This window comes from Poromitra crassiceps, assembly GCF_964638095.1.
Source record: "Poromitra crassiceps genome assembly, chromosome: 12".
Taxonomy (NCBI): domain Eukaryota; kingdom Metazoa; phylum Chordata; class Actinopteri; order Beryciformes; family Melamphaidae; genus Poromitra; species Poromitra crassiceps.
Genome location: NC_139632.1, coordinates 21,756,657 through 21,778,552, shown reverse-complemented (window position 1 = coordinate 21,778,552; position 21,896 = coordinate 21,756,657). Strand labels below are relative to the sequence as shown.

The window sequence follows — 21,896 nt, the reverse complement described above, 5'->3', positions numbered from 1 at the left end:
TAGAAAACCCCCTCATAGTGTAGTTACCCAGCTCACAGTGGCCTTGGCTGGGCTATTGTGGGCATGCATTCTGAGCTGAATATAGGCTGCCCAAGAAAACACCCAAGGTTGGAGCGGGGTATTGTTCCTGTTGGAAACACACACACACACACACACGCACGCACGCACGCACGCACACACACCACACACACACACACACACACACACACACACACACACACACACACACACACACACACACACACACACACACACACACACACACACACACACACACACACACACACACACACACACACACACACACACACACACACACACACACACACACACACACACACACACACACACACACACACACACACAGTATAATCAAGGCTGAGAAGGCATTGTTTTGTTTTCTTTGGGCTGGTAAGACACAGAGAAAGGAAATGAGAAGTGTAACATACAAAGACACACACACACACAGTAATACACTACAGAGGCCACATCCAGCGAGTAGCTACAAATGATGGCTTGAACAGTCATTGATATTGGAGTATTGGAGACTCAAACAAACGGTATCAAACAAAAGCTGTTAAATGTTGAAAAATGTATGCACATGAAACCTCTTAAAATCTGTGAGTATACTGTATTTATTTTATAAAACTAGTTACATTTATTGCAGGTTTAGTCGATACGGCTTCAATAAAATATGGTAAGTCATATAAAGAAAGGAACTGTACAAATACTGATAAAAAAAAGAATCATTCAAATCGATCTGAGAGCTTCTTTACCAAATGTCCAAACGTGTGCCATAAGTGGTGCTGGTTGTTGGGGAATGGAAAAAAGAAAGAAAACATTTGCTAATACAATTACCTAAAATTCCAGTTACCATTTCCTGCAATAGAGGAAGTGGGTGGATTGCCTCGCAGGAAGAAGGTGTGTCCGCATGTCTAGCTCCCCAGACCTTCCACTTGCTGTGTAAACATGATAGCGTTCCACTGGCTGTCCAGAGAGAGCTGCTCTTACTAAGATCAATTATCTTGTGCATACAACCTCCGTATACTGTGTCCCATTGAATGAAGTTATGTGAAAATATCTCAACATCACAATGAACAAAGCTCTATTGCATGTGATGCATGTGATGTCGTTGCTCCTAAAAAGGCAATACCTGCAAACAAACGTCTGTACAGTGAAAAGACTCGGGGTGGAAGGTTTCAAGGAGAGGATGGGGGGAAAGTATTGGGGGTCAGACAGGTGGCGTGCTGTAGCGGACATCAACGCTGAACTTGTCGGCTGTCTTGGGCAATGGAGGATTCTTCAGCATCTTGTGCTTCATGATGACCTCCTCATTAGCGTAGATCGGGGTGTCCGTGTCGTCAGAGTGGTACCCGGACTGGTATCCGCTCGTCTGATTGGACGACTCCGAGGCCAGAGACTCCTTGCTCTTACAACGCAGCAGTTGGCTGAGGAGAGAAACGGGCAATGGGGACATTTGGAATTAAATGGATATTGAGAATTGTCCTTTAATTAGCACTATAAAGAAACTACACAAATTAAGAAATGAAAGATCCCCAAGTGGTTATTATGTGAGTGAAGGGTTGGCAAAAATGTAATATGGGTTATATAGAGGTGCTCAGTCCTCACCTGAAGTTGGGTGTGCGTGGCAGCTGATGATCCAGACCCTTCATCTCCTCTGGTGATAGGCCCATGCCACTGTCTGTGTGACCCTCCTGTAGGAATCCCCATTACATTACATCAGACGCTTTTATCCAAAGCAACCAATAGTACATTTTGTCAACAGTAGTGTTGACAAGCATCAGCTAAGACTTTTTAAATGGAATAAGCAGCATTTGTCAATACTTGAAGGAATAAGAAGCATTTGTTAATATTGTGTGTGTGTGTGTGTGTGTGTGTGTGTGTGTGTGTGTGTGTGTGTGTGTGTGTGTGTGTGTGTGTGTGTGTGTGTGTGTGTGTGTGTGTGTGTGTGTGTGTGTGTGTGTTTAGAAGAGCGGTTAGTTCAAGAAGGTTCGGTGTAGCCTGAAGAGGTACCCAGGTGTATGCATGATGGGAATAAACACCATTGGTTGGTACGATGGGGAGGGCCCATTATGTGTTTGTGGATTTCAGAGACACTCACCATGATGCTGCTGTGCTCCACCGGGATGTCCTCAAAAGTCTTAACGCTAAGCGGACGACTGCACCTTTCACTCTGTTGGGTCAGCCTGCAGGAGGAAGAGAGGATGAGCTTCACCAGTGAGTGCTGAAACAGAGTCCATAGCTACTGTGCAGAGTGAGAGGTGAAAGCATGGTGCTGACCCGAGGGCCGGTGCGTTGTCATAGTGGAGCTGCGCCTCCAGGATTTCCCCACTTTGGGGCCTGTTGTAGGGGTTCACGGTGTCAGGAGTCACTGGGGATCCCTGCACCTCACCTGCTGTCAGAGGTATGTAGTCTTTCCCATCCTAGAGACCGACACAGTCATTAGCTTCTCCACCCCAAAATAGAACACAAGAACTGAACTTGTTCCATCGGTTGATGTTTTAGTTTTCTGCAACCAAGAACCTTGAACAAGAACTGGTATTGGAGAGAAGCAAAAGGCACTTGTTTTTAGCATAAACAGACCTGCTGAGCGCTGGCCTGTAGAAGGTTGCCCAGATGTTCTACCAGGTCCGTGAACGTTGGTCTGTCTGTGGGACGATCCAGCCAGCAGTCCAACATGGTCTGGTATCTATAAAGAAAAGTAATTTGGGTCACAGTAAGACAATGGATCCAAGTACATTTCTGTGGTGTGCTATATGCTACTGCATGTCGACTTTCCACTCACATCTCAGTGGTGGCGTAGTCTGGCGCTCTCATCCTGGTACCTTCCTTAAGCCTCCTGCAGAAAGATTCATCGATGCAAACGCCCGGATAGGGAGAAGCCCCTATAGGAAAGAGGACAGTGGTTTGATTGTGGTACTAGAGTGGTCAATGTAATGTAATGTAATGTAATGTAATGTAATGTAAAATGTAATGTCAATGTTACTTTGTACTAGTGATTACTACTAGGCTTACCCAGGGAGAAGATCTCCCAGAGAAGCACCCCAAAGGACCAAACATCACTCTGGGTAGTGTACACCCGGTCAAAGATGGTCTCAGGAGCCATCCACTTCAGAGGGAGACGCGCCTGTAGCAATGATAAAAAGTTAATGCCCACTTTATTATATAGTTATCTGCTTTACAGCCCTTAATAGCACCATATCAAGTCTACATGTCAGTTTAAGGGGACTCACGTCTCCCTTGCGCACATAGTCGGGGTCTTTGTAGACGTCTCTAGCCAGGCCAAAGTCGCAGATCTTCACCACATTGTTCTCTGAAAGGAGGATGTTTCTGGCTGCTAGATCTCTGTGGATACACTATGGAGCACGCAGAAATAGAAGAGTCAGCCATCACATGCAGTAAAAGCCTTAATTTGACAGACAATCATTATCCTCCTCTTATTTTGAAAGCCCACATGCACATATAGATTTCCAGCCAATGCTGTTGTGCACAGTAGGGAACTTCACCTTGCGAGAGGACAGAAACTCCATGCCTTTGGCCACCTGGAAGCTGTAGCTGATCAGGTCCTCCATGGTCAGATGGTCATCGTCTGAGCTCTCTGTGGTCACATGATGCATTTCAATACTTCAATAGTGTACGTGAACATTCACACGATATTATATAGATGTGATACACTCCTACTGTACCAGTCAAAAGTTTGGACACACCCGATATAATGTACTATGTTTTTCCTCGTCTTAAAGCCATTTTGATCGAAAGGCTTATGCTTAAATGCTTGACATTTGTTTTTAGTCAAATATAAATAGTGAAGTTGATGCTTATGTATGAATTTCTTTGCCTCTCCATCAAGGCAAAGGGTGGCCATTTAGGAGAATCAAAAATATAAGATTGCTTTAATTTGTTGAACGCTTTTGGTCACTTTGCGTTCATACAGTAGTTTTGATGTCTTTACTATTACTGTACTACTGTATGTGGAATATAGTGAAAAAAAAACAAGGAAAATGTGGTGTGCCCAAACTTTTGACTGGTAGTCTCTAGATAGATCACTTAAGAGAGGAAAGCAATGGCAGACACCAATGATGTGTACTGTACATAAGCAATAAGCTGGGAGCAAAGCTGAACTCCTGATGTGTTTTACGCACCTTCCTGGCTGTCCAGGTTGCTGACTGAAGCCTCGTCTCCCAGTCTGGAGCAGACAGCTGTCCCTGTGCAGATGTCCAGCTGGGCAATCTTCCCTAGACCCAGATCTGCTTCAGTCACATCCTCCTCTACCTGCACCCACTCATGGCCACCCACACGCTTCCTCTGTTAGCATGGATCAACAGGGATGTCAGTTGAGAAGAGGTTATAATCATAATAACAACATTTTTTATTGATGATGCATGTTATTATTGATAGGCACTGGGAAAAGTTGAGTAATCTCGAAAACAGTAATGGAGTGCTGTCAGTGGTGCGACTGTGTGCAGTCGTCTGGGGCGAGTGTGACACCACATCAGAGGCTGGCTGCGCTTCACGGGCTGCATGGGGGGTTGCACTTAATTTACCTTGAAGGGGCTGTACTCTCCACGCTTGCCCTTCAAGTAGCTGGAGAGGTTTCCATGTTTGCAATATTCTACGATCACCATCAAAGGCCCTGAGCAGAGAGAGAAGAGCACAGAGGTTATGGATCAAAGTAACAGCAGCAGTCAACAACTCACAAGCATACATTACAGGGCCATTACAGAATACATCTACAGGCTGTTTGAATGAGAAATGTGAGGCGTATTAGGGAGAGAGGAGAATAAATAGCAGCCGCCCCAAGTCAACATAGCTAACTTTGTGTTTGAAGCAGATATGTAATTAGGTCAGGGAACACTCGTTAAATTCCATCACTAGCTCTCATAAAGAAGACAATTACTCCGGCACGCTATGTGCTCATGACACAAAATGGGGACAAATTACCGTAAATGGGCCTGTTTTGCTGATACAAAAGGAAGGGTTGAGGCAGAAAACAAACCAATGTAGTGTGATGTATTTACCAAGTGTGATGTATTTATCATTTATTCCTGATTTTTGGATGATGATGATGTATGTCTGTCTGCAGTATGATGACGACTCACCCCCTGGCTTAGTACAGGCTCCCAGCAGGTTGACTACATTGAGATGGTGGCCGATGTGGATGAGGATTTTCAGCTCGGACATCAAGGCACGGAACTCGCTAGATGTGCCACCCTCTGAAACAGACAGAGACAAATTTAAAAACTTAATTCTATGGGTACAGTGTGTGTGTGTGTGTGTGTGTGTGTGTGTGTGTGTGTGTGTGTGTGTGTGTGTGTGTGTGTGTGTGTGTGTGTGTGTGTGTGTGTGTGTGTCTTTACACTACCAGTCAAAAGTTTGGGCACACCACATTTTTCTTTATTTTTATTATTACCGTTTTCCACATTTTAGAATTTTAGATAAATAGTAAAAACTCTGAAATAACACAAATGGAATTACCGTATGCAACTGGGGGGATGTCAGGCATTTAAGCATAAGCCTTTAGATCATAATCAATCAATCAATCAATTTGATATTTATATAGCGCCAAATCACAACAAGAGTTATCTCAAGGCAATTAATAGCTTTAAAATAACAAAAAACATACGGCATTCAATCAAAATGCATCCAAACTTTTGAATGGTACTATTGTTATACAGTATAGTAGTTGCATTTATGTGTTTAGAGAAACAGAAACAAGAGAGAATACTAACCCTTGAGCATCTTGACTGCGACAGTAGTACATGTGGTGGCTTTCTCAATGCCGAAGGCGGCTGCCTCTACCACTTGACCAAATGCTCCTCGTCCCAATGGGTCGCCTTTGAGACAGAACATTAGCCATCACTATAAAGCTTGAGTTTCACCTTCTCGCAGCTGATAACTTCATTGCCGATATTTTCGTCTCAGATTGTCTATTGTATGTCAACTCTGTGTCCATTCTAACGTAATGTGATATATTGGGAGATTCTCTTCGCTTGCCCAAGGAGGTCAGAGTCAGGGTTCAGCTATAGAACAGGGATTCAACATCTCATTCAAGGACATTTCACCAGAGCAGATGCTTGCTTACATTGGCTGAGCAGTCCACCACCCTGCTGCCAATTCCCGGTATTTCATAAGATTCATATCAGCGATCTTTTTGACACCTCACCTAGCTTCAGGCGGTCGCGAGGGAACTCCCACTTGTTAGCATCATAGGTGAGCCTTTCGCACTGCTCATCCATGGGCATGTCCTCCGAGTCCAGGATCATGGACAGGTAGCCAGCTGTCTTCAAGTCATTACTTGGCTGAAGCAGAGAGAGAGTATGAGAGACAAGGAGAGATCTGATGTGTGGATTAATGACATGTTATGTGTCTCTATGGCAGTGCTGTCCTTTCCCTATAATGTAACTGTCTATATCCCTACAATGTAACTGTCTATCCCTACATTCATTGTAACTGTCTATCTCTACAATGTAACTGTCTATCCCTACAATGTAACTGAATATTCAAGATTCAAGATTATTTGATTGATCCTAAGGGAAATGTGTCTTGGACATACAGGCTGCCACATACAGTACAGCAGAAGAACAAAGAAGAACAACAAGAACAAGTAGTGCATAGCACAAGTGCCGACATGCAAACATACAGATAAAGTGCGTTCATTCATTCAATCAACATTGCTTATGACCTGAGTTTAGGAGACTAACTGATAATGGGATTAAAGGAGTTTTTGTATCTGTTGATACAAAAACAATGTAACCGTATATCCCTACAATGTAACCGTATATCCCTACAATGCAGACCTGGGCAAAAGGCGGCCCGCGGGTCACATGCGGCCCGCGAGCGCCCCCTGTGTGGCCCGCGCTGGAATTGAATTTTTTTTTTTTTTTTTTTTTTACAGTGCACCTGAATGCAACATGCAAGGTACCCGCTGAATAAGTGTCCAAATGTTCATGTTATTCTGGGCAATACTCCACTTCTGTTATAACATTTCAGTGTGGTATGGAATATCTTTCAGTAATCTTTATGACTAAAAGGCTAAAAGTAATCTAATGTGTAAGAAATGACTGTTCTACATTGAAGTAAAAATGGAAATAATTAACTTGTTGGTTTTGGATTTATTTAGCTTCAAGAGTGGATTTTTGTTTGTGTGACCCTCAACACAGGCTTTGAGAATCCCGGGCCACTTACTGATACTTATGCTTAAATTAACACTCATATTCTGGTTTATTTAAAGAAAAACATTTTGGCTAGTGGAAATTCTAATTGGCTGGTAACTTTAAAATATAGCAGCCATATTGGCAGGTGGTCAAAAAAGTTAATGACATAGGAGTGAGTGAGAAAAGGATCAAATATTGGTGTTTAAGACTGAATAATGACATCACAACTGTTAATTTAAAATGAGGTATTCCTCTAAACCTGACTTCAAATGCCCCCAAAAAATTTGCGCCGGCGCCATTCGGCCCCCAACGCTCAGCAAAATCTGGCCCTCTGGTAGCGAGGACATTTTTTTGTAGCCCTCTCTATCATCAAAGTTCCTGGGGTACGGCATGACAATATTTGTTCGGCCCCCGGCAACAATCTGGGTTTCTCATGTGGCCCCCTATGAAAAATAATTGCCCACCCCTGCTACAATGTAACTTTCTATGAGTTTTTCCAGTGACTCCGGTGGCCCTTGTGGTAAAAGGGGCCATGTCTGTCTTGTGGGTGTACGTGACTTATGAGAGCAGAAAGTGGCCCTGTTGTTCCTGGATACAAAGGAGCCCGGTCAGAGAGAGCCAGGCCAGTCAGCTCCAATCAGTCAGACAGATCCAGTGTGTGTGCCTGTGTGCTTAAAGGGTGTGTGTGTGTGTGTGTGTGTGTGTGTGTGTGTGTGTGTGTGTGTGTGTGTGTGTGTGTGTGTGTGTGTGGGTGTGTGTGTGTGTGTGTGTGTGTGTGTGCGTGCGTGTGCATGTGCGTGCACACACACGTACGTGGATTGTTCTTTTTTATTCAATATAACTTCATTATAAAGCCACATTAAAATAACAACCCCATCACATAAAAACAAGATGAGGAAGTTCTTACTCTCTTTCTTCCGCGGATGACAAAGACGATCAGTAACCAGAAAAACATGGCGATGACCACTGACCCAATAGGAACAATCAGCTCCACATTGGTCTTTTCCTCTGCACCTAGAATGAGCACAGCAATATCATTTGAAAGAGTTCTTCACAGCCCACTTGGGTCTTCCGCCTGTAGAATTATGAAAGTATCAAATAACTAGATTATTCAACTGATACAAATTTGGGGGCACATTTGTTAGGAAAAAGCTGGAATAGTCACACTGAAATGTGGAATAATATGATGTTCAGTGATGTGCCTTGGCAGCACACAGCTCAGACAGGTTGGTCTTCTTTGGCGTCTGTATTGTACATCTGTGTGTCTGTGTTTGGGTTGGAGGAAGGAGGCATTTGGAATTTGAACTGTAAGCAGACTGATATTTTATCTAGTCATAACAAATGTTCACAAGTCAGCAGGAATAAGTGCTGCCAAAGCCAACTTGGAAAAGGGCTGCCACACGATACAGATCCTTACCCATTAGTTACAGTAGGACCGTCTCTCCCTCCTCTCTCCTTTCTGACATTCTAACACTCATTTTGACTCCCCAGTTCTTCCCCCATATGCGGGGAGCTCCTCGTTAGAGTGGCTCTGTCCTCTGCCCTCCCTTGTTAACAGGGCTATCTGGCGCCTGGGAGCTAACAGGCGGTGGGAGGGGGTTGGGGGGGGGGGGGGGTTTGGGGACAGGCTGGTGGCAGGGAACAGGTCACGTAGGCCTCGGCTCCAGTTAGCACATTTGTTTGTTTGTGGCTGTTGTGTTCAGGACAGAACAGGGCGGAGAGGGGGAGCGAGGCCGGGGCAGGGCTGTGTCCTGCCCTCTCCTCATTGTTTTGGATGGAGGATGTGTGTTAACAGGTCCAGCTTCCTGCCACGCGGAACTTCACTTATTCTTGCGCTTCATCTTTGATATCAGAAGTGTGGTATGTGTGATGTGAATCAGGGAAACCTTGAGGGCAGATATAAATACCTGGTCTTTGTAAAAGTATGCGTGTACACTGAGGGGTTAAGGGTAAACTCTGGGTAAAAATAATGGATTTATTATATTCTTTATAATACCAGCAACCCGGAAAAATTATATCATTCCACACTACAGCATTTCGGTTGAATAATTATAGTTTCCTGCTTGGCACAAATAGCCTATCTAGTTTTGTGGGACGGGCGGGGCTAACCTTCAGTAGTCAAATAGGCCTGCGAGGCGTCACAGCCGCGGCTGTTGCAGGCAGTGCAGATGTACAGACCGTTGTCCTCTTTCTTGACTCGCTGAATCGTCAAAATCGATGATCCGGGACGGTGGCTGGGAATCACGCCTGGTGGGGACGGGACGGGACAACGACACATTATACAGTAGTTTAGCAGCTGTCCCAGAGTAGCAACTTATGAAGTGAATGGATTTTCAGTGAAAAGCCACACGCTCACCTGAACCCTGCTGCACCGTGTGGTTGTCTTTGGTCCACACCACAGTTGGGCTGGGCGTACCGGTGACATTACAGACGAGCCGGGTCGTTTCACTCACGTTTACCTTTTGGTCAGTTAAATTATTCAGGATCCTTGCTGCTTCGAGACCTAAAACAAAGTCAAATGTTATTAATTGGAAATAAATAAAAATAAATAAATATATATATATATACTGTATATTCAAGTAATTTAGTACTGATTTAGCGTATTTCTCTTAAAACAAGGGGGAGGGGATCTGTCAAACTGGAATGATTTTACAAATCATCTGGCTTGAAGAATTTCCTTCACTCAACTGATCTAGTGTAGATTCTTGAGTAATCTGCCATATTATTCTGCTTTGTTTTAAGATACCTTTTCTAGAAAATTCCTGAAACAAGCAGAATTAGCTCACCCATCAGGCCGAATGTTTTATTTGTTTTAAGAAAAATAGGATGTTGAGACTGAATAAGACACTAAATGACCCCTTAAGGTGTGAGAGGTATGTCATGTATACAGTCATTACAGTCGACAAAGTTAACGCCAAGAGTGAGCGTTTTTTTCTCCAGCTGTGGTTGTACCTCTGAGAGAGAGGTGGCGCAGCAGGCATGTCCTGTCCCCAGTTTTGATGTTCTCCACCTGACAAGCATACAGCCCCTCATCCTGACGGGACGCGTTGGGCAGCGGCAGCTCCAGGGTCACGTTAGCTCCCTGCAGGCCGGACAGCACAGCCTGGGGCAGAGGGTGCTGAGGCAGGGACAGCGAGCGGCAGGGCTGCACCAGCGCCACCCGCTCAGAGGCTGAGATGTTGGACAAACGGAACCAGGCGAGGTTCTCATAGATCAGCCTGTCCGCCTTGCACCTCAGAACCACATGGTCCTCCTCCAGGGGCTCACTGGACGGAGACACACTCAGCTCAAGGCCACCTGAGAGGGGAGAGATGAACACACAAGTGAGAATCACAATTGCCTAATTAATAGAAATGGCCATGCAGGAATGATGAGAAAAAAGAAACAAAGGAGAGTGCTGTGCTTACGTGTCACATGGAAAAGGATGATGCGTGAATCCTCTCCTGCTTTGTTGGCAGCCAGGCATCTGTAGAGGCTGTGGACCTGAGCTTTCTGAATCTTCAGAGAACTTACTGTTTTCTATGGAAACACATTTAACCTTGTTAATCGTAATTATTAATTTGAATTGAATTTAACGCAGTCCAACAAAAAAAACATACCAAATAACTGCTAGGTAGTTTTTGGGATTAGCATAGAGGGGAGATTGGGTTGTGCTCTGTGTGTAGATGGTTGTGTTGTGGTCAAGAGGAATTTACCTTTTGTGCATGATCGGTATCAGTGATGATTGGCTCAATAGGGTTCTGACCAGTGCTATTGCTGATGTCTCTCCATTTAGTACACTCCTCCAGCCTGACCTCAGACTTCCTCGACCCCGACCTGTCCAAATGAAGAGAAATACAAACACTTCAGTTGACACGTTACTGTAGGTGCAGTACCATACTACTCTCACTCACACATACACATACAAATCACACCCAGGTGCTGAAGTAAGCAGTGCAGGTTGCGCAGGTCGGCCCCTTCTTCCCTGCCCCCCTCTCCATAATGCATAGGCTACTCTCATGCTGCAAATGATCATCGTGCTGCAAACCGACACCGGTTTCCCAAGCCCCGCACCTTCCTTGCCGCACTACCACCACCACCACCACCCACATCCACCTAGCCACTCCCCCTAGCCACCCCTCGGATGTCTTTCTATCAACCTTCCAATCACTAGCTATGGCCCCTCTTCCCGCTTCCCTAGCCCCGCCCCCTATTCTCATGCTACAAACATCTCATGCTACGAACTGACATCTCCTGATACTGTACAAACAGACGGACTGACACCGATGTTACATATAGAAGCGGCTGCACCGCTTCAAATAAAAAGTAAAATGCGAATTCAATGTATATAGAGAACTACGACTTTTGTGATGGCAAACTACTGTATTATAGATTCACAATCACGAAGACTTGACTTTCAAAGCTAAATGATTTATTAACAAGCTGGCTGACAAGTTGGCACCATCTCAAGAAAGACAGAGTCAAAATGTGTGTCCCAACAAAGATTTACACCCAAGTTACAGTATACATGTTAACCACAGAGCAACCACCACACCTGCTGTCTTTCTTTACCTCCTCCAGAGGTGAACCGGAGGTGACACCCGCAGGTGTTCCAACCCCAAATGACAGTTGCGAGCGGCCCTGTCAGCTGGAAGGTCTCATCTTAAATGTCAAACTGCCTCTATATATATATATATATATATATATATATATATATATATATATATATATATATTGTAATTAAAATCTAACAATTATTTGTGATTTTGAAACCCCTTCACAGCCCTCACAAGAAGCATCACAACTGTCTTTCAAAATTAGGGTAATGTATTGGTTTTCCCCCAAAGCGGAAAGCATATATTTGCTGGGTTATGCAATTTATTTCTTTTGAATTGGTTGTGTGTGTGTGTGTGTGTGTGTGTGTGTTTGTGTGCACACACGCGCCACGCGTGTGCATGTGTGTGTGGTGGGGGGAGCATGTCCACACGCACACACAGACTGCTGTCAATCCAGATTACAACCGTAATGATAGAAACACTTCTCTAGAATACAACCTACAGGATGATTGAGGGAACAGCATCCATGAAAAAAAGCAAAGAGAATGTGTATGATTGGGTGCATGATAATGAGTGCAGGAAGGCATACAAGCAGAGAGGCAGCTCTGACGGGAAGAAGCCCTTTTTGAGAGAGAGCACAACCAGAACAACAGGAAACATAGTGCAGGACTGAGGAAGTGCTCTGATGTGCAGGCTGGAGATAAGACTCCGCTGATGTCTGCTCTGGTCAAAGCCTACCCTTTCTATCAACAATCTACAAATCACTGCATACCTGAGGAGGTTATTGTGTAATCAATGTTGCCAATGGCCTCCTATATGCCCCACTCCTTGTTGCATGTGCCAATAATATCTTATGGTTCATATGGAGAGGTATTTAGTAACTGCATTCTGAATCGGAATAATTCATGTTTGAGGGCATCCGGGTAGTGTAGCGGTAGATTCCCTGCCTAGCAACACGAGGGTTGCGGGTTCGCGCCGGATTGAGGGTATTTTCCCTGGTCGCTGCAATAGCACCTCCTCTGGTCGGTCGGGGCGCCTGTTTGGGGTGGAAGGGAACTGGTGGGAATAGCATGATCCTCCCACGTGCAACGTCCTGCCGGTGAAGCTCCCCGCTGTCAGGTGAAAAGAAGCGGCTGGCAACTGCGCATGTGTTAGAGGAAGCATGGTGCTCGTCTACGGCGCTCCCCAAATCTGCAGAGGGGGTGGAGCAGCGCCCAGGGTAGCAGGGGGAAATTGGCCAAGTACAAATAGGGAGAAAATGGGGGAAAAGAATAATTCACATTTGCCTAAAAATGGACAATGTGAAGAACATGAATCACATCCGCTGATTTGCATCGGGTCACAGTTTGTTCTCATTGTCTCTTCTTTTTTTTTTTTTTATCAACATCACGAAAGCTGCTAGTCCTCCACTAAATCAACAACCTGTTGACAATGAGTGTTTGGGAGGTTCTCTCTCTCACACACACACACACACACACACACACACACACACACACACACACACACACACACACACACACAGAAGAGCGGTGACTTACAGGAAGGCATCTGGACAGTCCTCTTTTGACATCCACTGCCACTGGATACGTGCAGGTGTGGGGATTCCACGGGCGGTGCAGCGTAGGGTGGGGCTGCTGTCGTAGGTGTAGACATCAGTGTCCATAGCCACCTCCTTCTCAATGATGTGGGGAGGCACTGCAGGAGAAGACATCCAGAGTTAAACAAGGTGGGCGCTTGCTGCCATAGGGTGCTTACAGATGAAGGAGGGTCTCGTAATCACCTGCCTTGGGGAAATAGGCCAACCCCTCGCTCAATAGTCCCTTTTCACGGGGACCATTTTGTGTGGAAAAGGCAGAATAAACACAGGTGCAAGCAAAACACTAATGCGGGTTTCCAAACTCCAATCATGGAAGTTGGAAACCCTCATTAGTGTTTTGCTTGCACCTGTGTTTACCCTGCCTTTTCAACACAAAATGGCCCCCATAGGCGGCTCGATTGACCAGAGGAGGCACTAGTGCAGCGACCAGAACACATACCCTTAATCTGGCTTCCCACCCGCAGACACGGCCAATTGTGCCTGTATGGACACCCGACCAAGGTAACACTGGGGCGCAAACCTGTGACCCTCGTGTTGGTAGGCAGGGAATCTACCGCTACACTACCCGGACACCCAAGATGCCCTGATGTTGACCAACAGGGTCAGGGAGCTCCAGAAGGAACAGGAAAGAGCAGAGGATACTTGCCGTTGACCAACAGTTGCAGAGAGCGTTTCTGTTCCTGCTTGGTAATCTTATTGGTTAAGACTACTGTGTAATTCCCTGCATCCTTCTCTGTGATGCCGCGGATCATGAGGGCATCGCTCCTCGGTCTTATTCTGTAATCGTCCTTACGAATCAGATGGTCATTCTTAAACCTGGACAAGACAGAGGAGGGTCACGCCATAAAATAATCCGTAATACATCTGGGGAATGACAGATTTTATGAACGACCTGGTATCGATATAAGAAGACCGCAGTCAGTGGATAAGTCATTTCTGTGTTTGCCCGGGCAAGAAGCTACATGTTTATGTTTAACAGTCAGATAAAGTATGACTACTACCGCTGCAACAACTACTTCTACTGTGAACATACCATCTTACAATCGGCTCAGGGTAGGCTGAGTACCTCACAGGAATCAGGGACTCAGATGTTTGATCACCCACATTTATCTCCAAAACCTTCATCCATGGCTCCTTCATCTCAATGAAAGGTTTTTCTGGGAACAGGAGAAAAATCACAAAATACATAGACCATCATCCTGGTCCACATCAGCATTACGGATGCCCTCAAAGGGCCGGTTGTAAATGTAACATAAATGTATCTAGCCTACTTGTTATCATATTACATAATTGTCTCTGATTCAATTATTATTGGTTTTTAGTAATACATTTATCATTAATGACTAACTCTGAAAGTAGAAGTATAGGAAAAATAATGGCAAACAGACAAATTAGCCCACAACTATTACAACTAATTAGAATTAGCCTGATCCCGGCAGCCATAGCTGCTCTGAACAGCAGGCCCCGCTGACGTGTTGTCTGTCTTGCCACATTGTTATTGTCTCTGTTGATGTCATGTATGTTGCTGTTTTTGTTATGTCCTCTCTGCACACTGGCGTAAGAATTTTCTCCTTACAATGTACAGGACAGTGAAAATGAATTTCCCTTCCGGGACAAATAAAAATAAGTCTAATAAGTCTAAGTCTTAGAATTGTATTGTGCAAATTGTATTCTTTGCTAGCTCTCGCGGGCCACATAAAATGAGGTGTCAGGCCAGATTTGGCCCCCGGGTCTTGAGTTTGACACATGTGGCCCCAAAACTAACACATTATAATATATAGATTCTATATATTCTAGGTTTGTTAGTTTTGGGGCCAAAGGTCTCACTCATCTCTACAGAGTTGTCATTGCCCCTGAGAAGATTGTTGACACCTGTGGTATGTCTTCAGTGTTTGCCCAATTACTGCAAGGAAAATAGTACAGTACTAAATTACATAAACAGGACCATGTGGGGGTTTTCATTGGTAGCCCTGGATGTGCATGTAGACTGTTTCCTGCAGTGCTTTGAAGACTCACATGACACATCCATCCAGAGGAGGAGGGGGGGGGGGGGGGGGGGGCAGAAATAAACCATGTTCATGTTTATCAGAAAAAGAGGTCAAACTGAATGGAAGGTTTGTACCTTGACTGGTTATGGAAAAATGATATAAAATACCTGGTATGAGTGAATGCAGCATGCAAAGCATTTAAAGACTGGAGCAACTTCTTGCCGACCTGCTTACAGCAGTCAGCTTGAACCACAATTGTCAAACATGGCAACGTCCTCTACATGTGTATGTGAGTGAAACAGCATAGAGGCCTACTGTAGAACAAGAATCTCTAATCCAAGCTGAGGCTCAGTGAATGGAAGTGAAAAAATATTACATTAGTTATCAAAAGGAGATCACATATATTAATAATAGCCTAAATGTGTGTGATTTGGTTAAAGAGATAGTTCAGAGATACAGTAGTTTTTGTGGAATTTTACTGTTTCCCCCACTTTTGTATGTATTTGGTGTAGTCTGAAGTATGTCAAACAGCAATATCAGGCTATCTTGGCACAATTGTTGAGTTTCTGTGGGACCAAATAACATAATCATGATCCCATAGGCATCCAGGAATTGAGTGAGGGGGGCTCCTTTTTCCAACCTTTGTCTGGGGACAGTCTCAGACTTTGAAAACCCCCTGCTCTAATCTATCCTTTAAAGAAAGTTAAATCATCGTTATTAAGGCATGACATATTCCATGGAAGTTCAAATCACCAAAATATTCAGGGTTTCAGGAAGGGAGGAAAATGTTTGTCAAAATTTGACAAACATTTGTTTGCCAAACCTACTGTGCGCTGTGTGCTATTACAGTATTATTTCGGTGTACCTACCATAAACCTTGAGAACTGCGGAGGTGCTTTTTTCCATCTGACCACTAGAGGCCGTGCAGGTGTATTCTCCGGTGTGATTGACAGTCACATTATTCACTATGAGTGTGTTGGTCAGTACTAGAGAGTTCCACAGCTTCGTCTTGTGGGAGGTCGTGTTCACTGAAGTCTGACAGTAGAGGAGACATGTGAGGAATGCATTGTATATTTATACATGTTAAAAAAGTACAATTCATAGCTCATGTGGACATTTCATAGTAATTGTGAAAATTCCGAGGGGCGCGCACGCGCACGCATGCACGCACACGCACACACACACACACACACACACACACACACACACACACACACACACACACACACACACACACACACACACACACACACACACACACACACACACACACACACACACACAGAGTCATGTAAGCTACAGAGTCTATGCAACCAGAACATAAAAGACATCTGGTCAACCTTGCACTTTCACCTGGTGCGGAGATAAGTTGAAGGATTCCGGTGAGCAAGGAATATTTGCAAGGAGAAATGGAAGGAAAAGATATGGCCTTTCTGGTATCTCTTCCCTGAATTTACAGTATCACGTCTAAATGGATTGTTTCACTATCAGATAAACCTCTGTGGCATATTTCACAGAAGCAAACAGCAGAACAGGCTTGGGCACTGACCAGGGCCTGAGCAGAGTGCGTCCAGTTGAATTCGATGGCCACGTTGAGCTCGGTGGAGGCGGTGCAGCTGAACACCAGCCGCTCCCCCACAGACAGCCTGACTTGCGCGGGGGTCAGGGTGAGGTCATGGATCTTGTATCCTGCGGAAAAGGGAGGGAAGACACGGCGAGTGAGTCCACGGCCTATTGTTCTCACCAGACTACTGACTCTCTCTCTCTCTCTCTCCCTGCTTCTCTCTCTCACTCGCTCAGTAACTCTGTCTCCCTTGATCCATTTTTTTTATTCAATTTAATCTTTATTGGCATGATAAAGCATAGAGGGGGAATAGATACAGAAAAACATCTGGTAATGACAATAAAAGAAAAGTACCAAGTGACCATCAAAAATTAAATCTGATCAAATGATTCAATACACAGATCTCTCTCTCTTAGAGACACACACACACACACACACACACACACACACAATGAAGGCTCCAGAGATGGTCCTTCTATACTATGTAGATACACATTCAGTACAAACACACACACACACACACACACACACACACACACACACACACACACACACACACACACACACACACACACACACACACACACACACACACACACACACACACACACACACACACACACACACAATGAAGGCTCCAGAGATGGTCCTTTTATACTATGTAGATACACATTCAGTACAAACACACACACACACACACACACACACACACACACGCACACACACACACACACACACACACACACACACACACACACACACACAATGAAGGCTCCAGACATGGTCCTTCTATACTATCTAGATACACATTCAGTACACACACACACACACTACAGTCTCTGTTAGATATCGACTAACAAAAATCATTTTCCGCCTTACCAACAACAGCAACTATGTAGAGAGGGGACTTGAACGTCTCATTGCCTATTTGAGTCTGGCAGAACACGACTCCAGCATAGCTGATCAGATGACTGGGGACAGTAAAGCCCGTCTTGGCGTCCCACAGAGAATCCTTCCCGTCTGGATACAGTTCCTTCTTTGGATAATTCTGACAGACACAGAAAATTAGAAATGTGTCATATAATTGGGTCTCATGTTTACATTTTTACTTGTCAATTCTTGAGACAATTTCTATTATGCACTTTCCATGTCACCTAGAATTAAAAATCAGAATCCATCAGAATCTTGTTGTTTATGAACAGCCTGTATCTGGTTTACTATTGATTGCATTACTATTCAAAACACCACATTATGTAAACGAGCTCAATAAGACTGCTATTGACTGTAATGCCACAGTTACTGACAATAATAATCTTGAGTATGTAGTATGTATATTTCAGTGTGTTACCTGGGGTGAAATAAAATGTACCCCATCTCTTATGAGACAATGAAACCAAAGTTGTTGTCTGCTGGTATGCCTTTAGTTTCATCCTGCAAAAACCTTCTGATTACACAATATGTCTCTATTGTCAAGTTAGCCTCATGAAGGAGAACGTTAAGGGAACAGAAATACAATTCCAACACAGTTCTTCCTTACAGTGTGGAGCGTAACGTTGAGATTCTCCACGGAGCCACGGCACGGTATGACGACCCACTCTCCTTCCCTGATAAACACCACTTCATATTCTTTCTCAGATGGCACAAATGGCACCTTGTAATCTAAAATCAAAAACACATGTAAGTTAGAAGACAGTAACAACACACCACATGATAACACAACACAACAAGCAAACAACAACAAACACAAGACATAAACTGGTGCATTCCAGACAGTGCTGAGCCCATTTCTTTACACTCTACACACACAAATGTGTGGCAAAGCCCATCTCCCACTACCATCTAGGGTCAAATGCAGATGACTCTCTCTCTGCCTACCAGCACTGCACCTCCTACTTCAGCACAGTGTGACAATGGCATCTCAGAAACTACAGCTCATAAGCCCTCCTGCAACACTCTACTATATACCCCCAGTCACACCATGAGTAAGGGGGTTGAGGCATTTGATTCAAACTTGGAATCACATTGTTGATTCCAAGCCAATACCGGCCACATTAGGCAAGTAGAGCTGTCTGCTGAGTGTGCAGAACAGGTTTCACGAGCAAAAATGTAAAAAACAACAGGAGAAACACATAAAATGCTTCCATATTGCTCATCTGGCTAATCCAAGTCTCCACAAGCCCTGAGATGCCAAGTTGACTTGAAAATACATAATTTACACCCTGTTTTAGCTCAAATATAGCCATGTGCATCTGGAACTGCACTTTCACTTTTTCTTGGAGCACCTTGGCTACAGTGCAGATTTCAGTTAAAAACAAGTCAACTTGGCATCTCAAATCTTGTGGAGACTTGGATTACGCCAGGTGAGCAGGATGGAAGCCTTACGCTTTTGCTCGTGACCCTGTTCTCACTCAGCAGACAGCTCTACTTGCCTGACACGGCTGGTCTCCATTTCTCCAAACTGGGACTGCGCCGGCTGCTTTCTACTGCATGTAGTACACCGACTGCTGGCAAGTACCTCATACAACCCCACATCAAAAAAATCTGAACTGTCTCTTTAAGATGTGCTATACCGTGGACAAACACAAAGACAGCCGCTGAAGTCTTGCCATCCTCAACCTGGAGGTCTTTGTAGGAACACTGATACTGTCCCGTTTCATTGGCAGTCGCATTGTTGATCCGCAGTGTTGTGCAGAAGAGTCCTGATCCGCTGCAGTCAACTGTGGAGAAGCGACTGCTTGTAGAAGGAGTGGTCCACCTCAGGTACTGCCGACCACTGCCAGATCAACAAAAAAATAATGATATACTGTGCGTAGGCCTATAGATGAATGGCTGGATGAAAAGTATTGAAGTATTAAAGATTTCACCTGCAGGTGAGCTCCAGGTTGTCCGATTTATTCATCCTCTGGATGCCATGGATGTTCAGCGTTGGGGGATCAGGTATAAATCGCAGTTCTATGGCTGGAAGAATCATCAACAGTCAAGTCAAACATCCTAAAGACTGACTGAATGCAACAAACACAATCAACAGTGATGACATTATTCAACGTATGGCCCTAACACAGGCCACTTCCATAGAGGGTTCAGAGGTCAAATCACTATTGTCTCCTATGGTCTTTTAATGCAAATCAAATCAATTAAATTGTATATACCCTACTACTACCAAGATCCCTGTAATGATAGAAACTGTAAGTGAAATATGTTAGGTTGGCAAAAGAAAAGAGCAAAAAAAAGGAGTTGTTGCTTCTCAAAGCCTCCAGCATGGAAAGTGGACTCAGGGATGAATGTTTTGTAGAGTAGGAACTGGCTCTCTGGCTACTCGGAGCCATTTTTCCACTGCTGCAGCAAATGGCGGAGCCGTGTCAAAACAGGAAGCTGGGGAAGATGGGCCGGGTCAGGCTCAATAGCCCGGCACTGTATCGCCTAGGTGGGGTTCCTGTTTCTGAGGATACCACCGCCTCCCTGTGAGGCCCCACCGCACATAGGCTATGGAAAAGCCCAACATGTCATGCTGAACAATGAAGTATTTAAAGACACCATTAAATAATGTGTATTTGGTTTAACATCATGTAGCTAATCATTTATGTTACCAAAGCTAATTTAGAATTATGAAATAGCTGCCACTACTCCAGCCTTCAAATGGGCACTGATTTATTTTAACTTCTCATATTCCCCCGTACAAAAGAGAACAGAATTTTACATATAATATTACATTATAATTTTACTTTATAGCTTAGGCCTACTGTTCAAATTTAACCTAATGCACATACTTATTTAGTTTTTTTTATTAGGCCTATCCATCATGCTCTGGCTGAATTGCCAAGGCAAATACAGTAATTGAGCCATCAAAGCCACAGTTGAAATCTAGCCTACATGAAAGTAGTAGAAGTGTAGGCTAGTAAAGCAGTAGTAGTGTGTAGAACATCATTTACATATCTGGTCTGAAGAATGGGTTTTCATTGAAGACAGTGGGCCATAGACATCTGAATCTATTAGGCTATTCAACTAATTAATAGTTAATTAAACGTTAATAGTTTAGCTATGTGAGTTTATTTGTAAGTAATGATTTTATGCTCTCACCAACGACGACACAGATGATTTCCAAAATAATGCCAAGGAGTGGAATGACGGAGATTGCCTTGGCCATCATCCGACAAAAAAGGTGGACAGTTCCCACATGAATATCCAATAAAAAGTCCCTCCAGCAATAATCCTACACGCTCATTACTTGTCCATTGAGCAGCGGTGCTTTATATTCCCTTCAACAACGAATGAGTCTATGAAAGTTACAGCCGCGCAACAAAATTAGAAAAAAAACTTCCCAAGGAGAAATAGCAAAGCCTCGTCAGTGCGCAGTGATCCGCAGCGTGTAAAGTGTCGCTCTGGTCCCCATGGAGCTGTTGAGGTGCTGAGGATGGAGAGAGAGCGCGGCGGCAGCAGGGAGGAGCGAGCGTCACTCTGGCGCATTCAAAATAGTAAACTTTGACCAAAGACTTGTGAAGAAATCAAAATGACTCCAACTAGTTTGTTTGCTTTAAATATCCTATTGCCAAACTTCCAAACGCAACTGTCCTTGCAGCACACTGATCCTGCCGTTCTGCCTTGAAAAGTATTCGCTTTAGCGACGTACAGTATAGCTTACACAGGCTACTGCACATACAGTATACTGTAGCCTACTTGGTAGCGTTTCTAAAAGTGCCATAGCATACCCTATCAATTAAGTAGCATAGGCCAGTGATTCTCAAACCTTTTCACATCATGGATCCCTAAACTGGCACAAATTAGACCACAGACCCCCATTTGATAAGATTTTGTCCCAGCTGGGTCCCCATCTGATACGATTCTTGCTTTTAGATGTTCTATTACAGAAAGTGTATGAAACCCATGACCAAAATAGTTATAGGTCTACATCCTGTCATTGCATTACTTGCTAAATTATGACAATAAAGTATCCTCCTTTTTGATGGGGACCCCCTGGAACCCCCTCAAGGACCCCTGGGGGTCCCCGGACCCCACTTAGAGAACCACTGGCCTAGGCTA

The 21,896-nt window shown here is 44.3% G+C and overlaps 1 protein-coding gene across 1 annotated transcript; it reads right to left on the bottom strand.

The window, feature by feature from the left end:
• Positions 1-641: 641 nt before the first annotated feature.
• Positions 642-21,052, bottom strand: kdr (kinase insert domain receptor (a type III receptor tyrosine kinase)). The gene is made up of 30 exons (XM_083646999.1): positions 20,937-21,052; positions 19,724-19,817; positions 19,430-19,632; positions 18,397-18,518; positions 17,739-17,907; positions 16,845-16,984; positions 16,165-16,330; positions 14,341-14,464; positions 13,954-14,123; positions 13,249-13,405; positions 10,871-10,991; positions 10,583-10,694; positions 10,128-10,472; positions 9,532-9,678; positions 9,285-9,422; positions 8,083-8,189; positions 6,185-6,320; positions 5,751-5,855; positions 5,121-5,234; positions 4,566-4,654; positions 4,164-4,326; positions 3,528-3,619; positions 3,255-3,377; positions 3,037-3,148; positions 2,807-2,906; positions 2,605-2,710; positions 2,302-2,444; positions 2,123-2,207; positions 1,630-1,715; positions 642-1,448 (listed from the first exon to the last, which is right to left on the bottom strand). Exons 1-30 carry the CDS (start codon positions 21,004-21,006, stop codon positions 1,232-1,234), a joined length of 4,056 nt encoding a protein of 1,351 aa, XP_083503125.1. The 5' UTR covers positions 21,007-21,052; the 3' UTR covers positions 642-1,231.
• Positions 21,053-21,896: the final 844 nt, after the last annotated feature.

Excerpts from the sequence above, each read along its gene's own strand:
- kdr (XM_083646999.1), bottom strand. The coding sequence starts at position 21,006 with ATGATGGCCAAGGCAATCTCCGTCATTCCACTCCTTGGCATTATTTTG. Across the intron at positions 6,321-8,082 it reads TCATCCGCGGAAGAAAGAGA|CCAAGTAATGACTTGAAGAC; the intron begins GTAAGAACTTCC and ends TCTCTGCTTCAG. Across the intron at positions 4,655-5,120 it reads AGCCTGTACTAAGCCAGGGG|GGCCTTTGATGGTGATCGTA; the intron begins GTGAGTCGTCAT and ends CTCTCTGCTCAG.